We start from the raw sequence: 11233 nt of genomic DNA on the forward strand, positions 1-11233 counted from the left end.
AGGTAGCTTTTCACCTGGTTGACATTTTCTGTGATAAAGGAGCCCCTCATATTCTTCAATCTGACAATGGGAGAGAATTTTCAAATAAGGTAATCAAGGAAGTTCTGGCTATGTGGCCAGAATGTAAGCTAGTTCATGGGAAACCAAGATATTCTCAATCACAGGGTTCCGTGGAACGAGCAAACAGAGATGTTGAAGCAATACTCGCTTGCTGGATGAAAGATAACAACACTACACAATGGTCAAATGGACTGCGCTTTGTTCAGTGGCAGAAAAACACGCGCTTCCATTCAGGAATTGGCAGGACACCTTATGAAGCCATGTACGGAGAAAAGGCTCATCTTGGTATTTCTGCTGTCAACATACCAGAAGAAATAATGGAAGGCATGGAGACAGAGGAGCAGCTTGCAGAAGCACTCTGTTTAGTTAATGAAGAAGATCAAAATGTAGAACAGGGGAGAAGTGCTGAAAGTTGTGCCATAAATTGCAACTCGTGTGGTCAAAACATTCCATGTCATCCTTCTGGTCAGTGTTGTTCAACTGTAAATGACAATGTTGATGATCCTGTGCTCTGTTGCCTATGCAATAGAAATCGTAGCATTCAGGCTGAACGAAGGGAATCGAAAATACAACAAGAGAAGCAAGCTAAAAAAATGAAGGATAAATCAGTACAGCGTTTCAAGCCAGCCCTTGCAGGGGACACTGTCATGGTTCCTATTCCACTTGTTGACCGTGGACGAGAGGAGTTTGCGAATGCAAAGGCAGTTATAACTGAGACAATGGATGGCGGAACTTACAAACTAGGGACAAAACATGGTTTACTTAAACAGGTGTACAGTCGGAATCAGTTCACTTTATGTGCTGAAAAATTTATGTCACTCGAAGAGGTAATAAAGGATGGCGAAGTCAGTCTGCGAGAGGTAGCTATTGCAGACTGGATGGGACATGGCCAGGTAAGGGCATCAGTAAGTGTAGCTGCACCCAGTCATGTCGGAGCAGACGCTGTAAATGCTTCAAAAACGAAGTATTGTGCAACAGCAGATGTAAATGCAGCAACTCTTCTTCAAACAAGTCAGAAAATGCTAATTTTGATAATTGTTGAAATAATTTTCAAGTTCAGTTTTAGTTCTTTCAATATTCTAATATACTTGTAATGTGTAATGTAAGTTTTTAATGTTGAATAAATGACCAGCAGCTATTGGGGTAACTTTACAAAATGACCAACGATACTAACAGTCATTTTGCAAAATGACCAAACTTCTGGTCATTTTTCAATATTCTAATATACTTGTAATGTGTAATGTAAGTTTTTAATGTTGAATAAAAAAAACACACACCTTTATTAATACTTAGACTTTTCCTAATCAATTTTAAGTTACTATTTGTTTATTTTTGCATAATGACCAGCAGCTATTGGGGTAACTTTACAAAATGACCAACGATACTAATAGTCATTTTGCAAAATGACTAAACTTCTGGTCATTTTCCAAAATGACCACAATTATTTGGGCATTTTGCATACTGACAGATATTTTGGTCATTTTCCAAAATGACCGGGCAGTTTGCAAATGACCAATTCCTCAAAATGACTGTAACATATATATATATATATATATATATATATATATATATATATATATATATATATATATATATATATACCTTTTTTTATTTGTTAGTTTTGCAAGATATGTCAGTGATTCCCTTGTTTGCAGTGTGATCCGTGGTTCTAGCCTCACCTGACACAGGTAGAGACCAGAATTCAGTCACACGGATGGAAACGGCTTTGGATCTTCTTTTGAAAAAATTGCTATTCAACTGCCCGGTGTCGTAGCCAGGGTAGAAAGATCATTTCCCATCTAAAGGTAGAGAAAAGTAGAAGGTTAATGCCCTCTTCAACCACCACTTATAAGGGAAAATTTTTTATAGTTGAAGAAGAACAAGAATAATTCTTACAAATATGCCAAATAATTTCAACAGAATTGCGTTTCCATCCTTCATTCTTCGTACAATTCTCAATTTTGTCCTCATAGTCTTTTATCATTTATTACGACACTCCTTGCATTATACTTTCAATGTTCTGGTTTCTTCCAAGATGACCCCCCCCCGCCAACCCCATCATATATGTTTTCGTCTACCCTTTACCTCCTGCGTGATAATCTCCTCATGGTCCGCTTTTCCTAATGGTCTAGAGGGAGCGAGAAGTTATAGAAGGGGTGCGACAGGTTTTGTCATTCGGCGGATGATCCTGGAATGGTAGCAAGGCGGTGACAAAGTCGACCTTTTTCATAAAATGGTCTCGATATTCCTACGATTACGGTCGTGTCTTTCCCGCATATATTCAGACTGTGAAAACTGTATCTCCTGTCAGATGCGATTTATGTAACCTCATTGTTTCTACTAATACTTTTTACAGCAAGTCCCTCGTCATCTATGTTTATTCTTTTGTTTTGTTTTGTGTGAGTACATCTTTGGAATTGTAACAATTTCATTTTGCTAAATCCACGTTCTGGCATTGAATTTCTTCTTTGTCTTTGAATAAACTCGATGATTTTGGAGTTATGGACTCTAAACTTTAAGAATTTATGATGGAAAATAGGTTTGAAATGCTACGTATGTCACTGTTGGACTCCCAGTACACGAAAACCGAATAAATCAGCCCCCTGTTTACTAAACACCACTGTCCTGATTTTATTTATTTATATACAAATAGTTTGGTTTTTATATATCTTGGACTAAAGATTATTATTATTATTATTATTATTATTATTATTATTATTATTATTATTATTATTATTATTATTATTATTATTATTATTATTATTATTATTATTAAAACGGAAGGCTGTATTATGCGAATTTATCTTATACAGTATCTTTTCTATTTTCCTTATAATTCGCTTAAGTTTTTAAGAAGACGTATATATATATATATATATATATATATATATATATATATATATATATATATATATATATATATATATATATATATATATATATATATATATATATATATATATATATATATATATATGTATATATATATATATATATATATATATATATATATATATATATATATATATATATATATATATATATATATATATATATACGTGTGTGTGCGTGTGCAAGTGTTTGTGTATGTGTTCATGTTAGTATGCATGTTTCTCTAACTTGAATGAATACAACCTGCTTTTAAAGTACAATTATCAGGAAAAATAAGGAAGATTACTGAAACTAGTCTCCAAAACGAGTTTAATCGAACTTGGAATGACCTCACTTTATTGGCTTCAGGATGCTATTCACTGATCATGGAGCGCGTAATTGAGAAGCCTGAAGTGAACATATTAATTCTATGAGTTACTCTCCAATTTCGGAGGAAAATCTCTAAGCAGCCAGATAAGATAACCAACTCACTACCTATGTGGAAGAGGAAATCTTTTCAATCGAATTTTCGTTTCTGTTTTGAAAGTATGAAGTTTACTTCGACTTGATCTAAAATCATCTTTTTCCAGGTTTAACCTCCTCATAATGCACCCTGCTTCGGTATACAACTGGAAGCTTTTATTTGTGACCCGTCTAGGAACATTATTTACTATGTTTTTGAAACTACTAAAACTCTGTAATATTAAACAAAGTCATCAAATTTGTCAACAAAATTATTTTGACAGCCACTCTCTATTTGTTCAACCATGATATTCTGTTCATAACTTCAATGATGTGGGCATTTACTGGATAATAAAGGCAAAATTAACAAAATCATCTACTATATACTCAGAGAGATTACATATCGTATTTGATATTGCCAATGGTTCAAAATACACCAATGCAGTTAACAGCACACAAAGACATTACTTTTCTTAAATCAAAATATTCATTATATGAATGAATTTTCTGCAAAACTATTTTCCATTTATTATTCATACCCAGAAATTTATGTTAATATATTTTTTTCTTTTTAATAAGATGAATTTTAATATTATTTGTTATTCTAAAATTGATTGGGATATGAAACTGAAAGCATTTAGATGTGTAGACAACCGAATGCTTTCAATTTCCAAATTATTAGTTGTCGCACGAGGTTTAGTATGCCGAGGTAAACTTGTTAGAAAACTAAAATATCTTTGTTAGAACACTGAAAGCTGTTATAATTATCTGTTCTATCTTCCATGTAATTTTTATATGTAGGGTAATATCAGTATTTTATTTCCCCATCCGATATGCGTTAGAATATGGTTATGTATGAAGGAAAATAAAGATTAATAGGTCAGCGAAAAAGTGAAACAGTTTTTATTAACCGTCACTAAAAACCCCTCAGAAAAGGAAACGACACGCTGATTGGAATCGGGATCCAAAACATAGCGAAGACGTGGGACTGTATTTCTGAATCAACACACCCAAAGAAAGGAGTTTAAGTTTGTATATTTCAGACTTATCAAATTAGACATAGAATATTTACTTTTAAGACTTGAAAGAATGATTAGCCTCATCAAAAGAAAAAAAACTCAAAATATTGTGGTAAAACGCAATAAAACTCAGCTATTCATTTACGGAGCGACTTCCATCCAATATTTAATTCAGTATCTTGACGTGTTTGTCACAAGGTAATGGCTGCCGACTGAATAAAAATCCTTAAAAATCTCAATAGTATTTATTATGCCAGCATAATATAGCAAAATATCAGCACCTTCCACTCTCATATTCATTTAACTTACACATCATTCAGTGGGTATGATGATGTGTATGTGTTCTATATTTAGTGTTTATGTACTGGAAAGTAAAGAATAAAACCATCGCTGCCACAGTCATACCTTAACTGCTGAATTATGGAAGAACTCCGGTGCTAGAATCTTCCACACCATTAAGCATTTCATGAACCACCACACAAAGCTCATCATTTTTGCTAGTACTAAAGCACCTCAACCGTCCACATCCAGGCATATTGCACAACTCCATGTTACACTCATTCCCTTCTATGCCAGCTATCCAACCTTATATGGTGTTCTTGTTCTCGTCCCTCATACGCGTCAGAATTATGAAATCTTTTCATCACAGTAATTTTCGCTTCTTTTGCACATGTCAAAACTTTCTAAAGGATATGTAGTCCATTCTTCCGCTTATGCTAACCTTTTTACCACTTGTACTTATCCCCACATTTCTCATCTTTTCAGTTCTGCTTGCGAGAAATGAGCGATGCAGATATTGAATATGTATAAAAGTGAATGCCTGTATGGTTGTATGTTAGCAAGCTATAGAAATCAAAACCACTTGACCGATCTAAACAAAATTTGGAACGTGGTCATATTTGACCCAACTTGGATAAAGGGTAGGTTTCAAACCCGTACCCCCATGGCAGACAGACAAATACAGACATTTGTCCCATTTATCCTGGCTACTGTCCCTTTTATCCACGTATTAAGCCATTCAAGTAACTGCTGGCTCAACCAGATGTGCAAGATGTACGATGGCAGTATTTACTTTTTTTTTTATTTGTTCAAAAGTAATTCGTTCGTTTCTTCTTCGTTTTTTACTTTCGGAATTCGCTATAGCAGCTGTTTCGTGACGTTACGATGACGTATTTCGTTATAAAGTCGGATTAAATGAGGTTTGGAATAATATTAGAAAGGGAGAAAAAGCAGTGACCTCTACGTGACCCGATAGCGACCTCTCCCAGTATCTCAGGATGTGTGTGAAGATCTTCGGATTTTTCTTACCTTCTTTGACTTGGCAGAATAAGTTAATAACTCTACGGAATTTTAATACCTTCTTTGGCTCGACAGGATATCGAGTTAAATTTCTTTGACTTAAAATCATAAACCAGTTACAATTTGTCTAAACTAAAACGTATAAAATAAAAAAAATAAAAAGAAATTAAAACACGCTTTTATTGAAATGCACGTAAACAGTAAAAAATAATTTTTTGAGACATACCAGGTACAATTAATCATGTCTACAAAAATAAAAGTGCGGGCGCCAAACATGAAAGGAAATGCTACGAGAAATAAAAAAATATATATTTCTTTGCTTGCAGCATTTCCTTCCATGTTTGGCACCCGCTCATTTATTTTTGTGGACAGGATTAATTGTAAAAAAAATCCTGGTATGTGCCAAAAACATATTTATTGTTTTTTAGTGCATTTTAATAAAGGCATGTTTAATTTTTTTTTATTCGTTCAAATGCGAATTTCCTAATTAATTCATTAATTTCTTCTTTGCTTTTACCTTCGGAATTCGTTATAGCGACTGCTTCGTGACGTCATGTTGACTTATTTCGTTACAAAGTCAGTTTAAATAAAGTTTGGAATAATATTAGATAGAGATAATAAGCCATTCGTCTTCTTCATCGCGCATGCGTAGTAGCTGCTAGCTCAACCCGACGTGCTAAATGTACAGTGACATTATTTCCTTTTTTTATTGGTTCAAATACTTATTCATGCATCATTACTGTTATGAAGAGGTATGCGAAGTTATGCAGAGTAATGTCAAGCTAGTGATCTAATGAAAATAACCGAGAGGACCATTTATATTGTAAGTTAGTCTTCTTGTTTATCACTAATATAAAACACATTTCAATTATAGATAAGATCAGTGTCATTTGTTAATATGCTTTCCTTTTCATATGGATTTATACTTCAGTGAGAACAGTTTGAGCAGCATAGCCCGTGGTCGAAAACTGGAATTACTACTCAGTAAGAGAAGTGTCTAGAAGTAATATTCGATAACCAAGTTACATTGACGACGTCTTCAGGCAAAGCGACTTAAGATTCAGCGTGGTAGATATATTGAGAAAAAGTACCACAATACTATATCATTTAGTCAACAGCATTAAAAAAAATTCTGATTTTTTCGCACTACATTTTGGTATAAAAGAGTATGCATTTATTAACATTTGGACGTGGGTTTCTCATACGAGATAAAATGTCTTGTTATAGCGGTTTTTGGCAGTATAATCAAAAATTCTTTTTTTGTTTAAGGGATTCTTTTTACAACAGCTTCAAGATAATTAGAACTCCATTATCTTAAAGCTGTTGGAAAAAGAATCCCCTTAAACAAAAAAAGAATTTAAAATTATACTTCAAAAGACTGCTATAACAAGACAAGATATTTTATCTCGTATGAGAAACCCACGTCCAAATGTTAATATATGCATCCCCTTAATGCATCCCCTTATACAGTATGCCAAAATGTAGTACGAAAACAGCCCAAAAATCAGATTTTTTTTCAATGTTGTTGACTAAATGATATAGTATTGTGGTACTTTTCTCAATTTAAACGCGTGTACTCTTGATATTGGGGAATATAATATATTAGAGATATAAATAAGAATACGAATAAAACAGACAGTAGGATTTGATTGAGAGGGCTATCATGTCTCGTTTTCTTGCCTGCAGGTGAATTTATAATTTCGACAAGTAGGTGTCCCACACAATAAAGCAATTCTTCAAGGAAGATTTTTTTATAGGTAATAATAGTATTTGAGCGTTCTAACAGGCTCTAGAAATGTAATACTCCCGTTACATCGAAGCTATAGCTTTCTGGCGTGTCCTGATCATTTTCATCTTCATTATACACACACACACACACACACACACACACACACACACATATATATATATATATATATATATATATATATATATATATATATATATATATATATATATATATATATATATATATATATATATATATATATATAAGAAATATTTGGTCAGTCGATTAATTATGCTCCTCCTCATTCCTCGTCCAACTCCTCCTCCTCAGTCTTTTTCTTTTTCTTTTTCTGTAATTTTCATGACATACCTACTAGTTGCTTTACGCTCTGCTATTCTTAAACCCTAGTCAGTATTATCTAACTATTTCTATCGTGTTTTGAAAGATGCAGCCTACCATGCCGTCAATGTTTTAGATCACTGACGGAAATCTTGACACCGGCCATTTTATCACTTGCTGCCGAATGTCTGCAAAGGGCAAAAGCGTCTGGAGAGTAAAGTCATACGTCGTATCCCTCGAAAAATGATCCTTGGGGTCCTGTTATTCTCAGACGTTATCATGTGTCTTTCACGGTATGGAGCTTTTGTGATTGCTGTTATTTCATAGACTAAGGCATTTCAAATAATAATAATAATAATAATAATAATAATAATAATAATAATAATAATAATAATAATAATAATAATAATAATAATAATGAGTATTATTATTATTATTATTATTATTATTATTATTATTATTATTATTATTACTTTTTTTGTCTATCACAGTCATCCTATTCGACTGGGTGGTTTTTATAGTGTGGAGTTCCGAGTTGCATCCTGCCTCCTTAGGAGTCCATCACTTTTCTCACATGTGCGCTGTTTCTAGTAGCACACTTTTCTGCATGAGTCCTGGAGCTACTTCGGATCTAGTTTTTCCAGATTCCTTTTCAGGGATCTTGGGATTGTGCTTAGTGTTCCTATGATTATGGGTACAATTTCCACTGGTATATTCCAAATCCTTCTTATTTCGATTTTCGGCTGTCTATGCTTATCAGTTTTCTCTCTGTCTTTCTCAGCCACTCTAGTGTCCCATGGTATTGCGACATCCATGAGTGATACTTTCTTCTTGATTTTGTCAATCAGCATCACTTCTGGTCTATTGGCACGTATCACCCTATCTGTTCTGATACCATAGTCCCAGAGGATCTTTGCCTGATCGTTTCCTATCATTCCCTCAGGATTGTTGTTCGTACCACTTATTACTGCAAGCTAGCTGATGTTTCTTGCACAGGCTCCAGTGGAAGGCTTTTGCTACTGAATCATGTCTCTTTTTGTACTGGCTCTGTGCAATCGTCGGACATTTGCTTGTTATGTGGTTTATGGTCTCGTCTTTCATATTGCACTTCCTGCGTATAGGTGAGATATTGTTTCCATCTATTGTTCTTTGGACATATCTGGTTCTTAGGGCCTGACCTTGTGTCGCTGTTAGCATTCCTTCTGTTTCCTTCTTGAGTTCTCCCCTCTGTAGCCAATGCCATGTTTCATCGCTGGCCAGTTCTTTTATCTCTCTCATGTACCGTCCGTGTGTTGGTTTGTTGTGCCATTCCTCTGTTCTGTTTTTCATTCTCCTGTCTCTGTATATTTCTGGGTTTTCATCTACTGTTATCAGTCCTTCTTCCCATACACTCCTTAGCCACTTGTCTTCACTGATTTTCAGATATTGCACCAGTGCTCTGTTCTCGATGTTGACGCAGTCTTCTATGCTTAGTAGCCCTCTTGCCCCTTCCTTTCGTGTTATGTATAGTCTGTCTGTATTTGCTCTTGTATGTAGTGCTTTGTGTATTGTCATGTGTTTTCTAGTTTTCTGGTCTATGCTGCGGAGTTCAGCCCTCGTCCACTCCACTACTCCCGTGCTGTATCTGATTACTGGTACTGCCCATGTGTTTATGGCTTCCGTTATGTTTCCGGCGTTGAGTTTTGACTTGGGTATCGCCTTAAGTCTCTGCGTATGTTCTTTCCTGATTGTGTCCTTCATCTCTTGGTGTTTTGTATCCTCTCCTTCCACCATTCCTAGGTAATTGTATCCTGTCTCATCTATGTATTTAATGCTATTCCCGTCTGGTAGCTTTATCTCTTCAGTCCTTGTTACTTTGCCTTTTTGTATGTTGACCAAGGCGCATTTTTCTATTCTAAACTCCATCCTGATGTCCCCTGATACAATCCTTGCAGTCTGGATTAGGGTACCTATTTCCTTGATACTCTTACCATACAGCTTGATGTCGTCCGTGAACATGAGATAGTTAATTCTGGTTCCTCCTTTCCTGAGTTGGTACCCAGCATCCATCTTCTGCAGTACTGTCATGGGAATCATGGGTACTACGAAGAGTAGTGGGGACTGTGAGTCGCCTTGAAAGACCCCTCTCCTGATGTTAACCTCTGCTAGTCTAATCACAGAGCTTTTAAGTACTGTATTCCAGTTGCAATTGGTGTTTTTAAGGAAGCTGATGGCGTTTTCCTCTGCCCCATATATTTTCAGGCATTCTATTAGCCACATGTGCGGTATCGTGTCGAAGGATTTCTTGTAGTCAATCCATGGCATGCTGGTCCTCCTCTTACTATTCTTCATTACAACTTTGTCTATTACTAGCTGGTCTTTTGCGTCCCTACACTTCTTTCTGCAGCCTTACTGCTGGTGGGAGATGGTGTTTGTGTCCTCTAGGTAGTTGTACAGCCTTTTGCTGATGATACCTGTCAGTAACTTCCACATTATTGGTAAGCAGGTGATAGGCCTGTAGTTACTTGTTTTATTTCCCTTGTTCTTGTCTTTCTGTACTAATGATGTTCTCCACGTGTTCATTATTTGGGCGCATGGTGGTTTGTGATACAATAATGGAGTTGTTTTGCTATTCGTGGGTGTAGGGCCTTGAAGTTTTTGAGCCAGTATCCATGGGCTTTACCGGGACCTGGGGCTTTCCAGTTGGCCGTTTTCTTTAGTTGGCTTTTGACTGTGTCTGCCGTGATCTCGTTGAATCTATGTTTTATTCTCCCTATTTCCTCTGCCTTGATTTCCTGGAGCCATGTTGTATGTTTGTTGTATGATACCAGATTGCTCCATATGTTTTCGTAGAGTCTCTTACTTGGTTCGGCTTCCGGAATTTCCTGATGGTTGTCTTCCCCTCTTAGTTGGCGCTATAGTCTTTTCTAGTTGGTTCTGAAGAGTTTGTTCTGTTGGTATCCCTTTATTCCTGCTCATGTACCGTTGGATCTTAAGTGGTTTGGCTTTAAGCCTCTGTTTTATATCTTCTATTGTGTTGTTTAGTCCCTTCTTCTGTACTTTGTATTTCTCATTCAGCTCTTCTCTTGTTTTCTTGCTTCTCAGCCTCTTTTCTGCCATCTCTTTCAGTTCTCAAGTCAGATCTCTTCGCCATGATTTGTTTTTCCAGGCGCCTTTTCCAAGGCGGTTGCTGTTTTGGCTTCTGTTAGGCTGGTTGTGATGGTGGTGTTGGTGTTTGTATCCTCATGAGTTCTACTACGAGTCTTGCTCCTGCAAATGCCAGATTATTTGTTTCTGTGATACTGGTGGTGTAGATTAGTCTTAGTATTTCATTAACTTCCCTTGTTTTTTCCCTTATTATTATTATTATTATTATTATTATTATTATTATTATTATTATTATTATTATTATTATTATTATTATTATTATTATTATTATTATTATTATTATTATTTAAATGATTGTCAGGCATAG

The 11233-nt window shown here is 35.4% G+C and overlaps 1 protein-coding gene across 1 annotated transcript in view; it reads left to right on the top strand.

The window, feature by feature from the left end:
- Window positions 1-10967, top strand: part of LOC136829003 (KRAB-A domain-containing protein 2-like) — a 16860-nt gene extending 5893 nt beyond the window's left edge. Inside the window, exons 4-5 of the mRNA XM_067087397.1 lie at window positions 1-1071; window positions 10888-10967. The exon at window positions 1-1071 is cut by the window's left edge and continues 118 nt beyond it. Coding sequence (XP_066943498.1) covers window positions 1-1071; window positions 10888-10967 — 1151 coding nt within the window. The remainder of the gene's footprint in view (window positions 1072-10887) is intronic.
- The last annotated feature ends 266 nt before the right edge of the window (window positions 10968-11233 follow it).

This window comes from Macrobrachium rosenbergii, chromosome 43, assembly GCF_040412425.1.
Source record: "Macrobrachium rosenbergii isolate ZJJX-2024 chromosome 43, ASM4041242v1, whole genome shotgun sequence".
Taxonomy (NCBI): Eukaryota; Metazoa; Arthropoda; class Malacostraca; order Decapoda; family Palaemonidae; genus Macrobrachium; species Macrobrachium rosenbergii.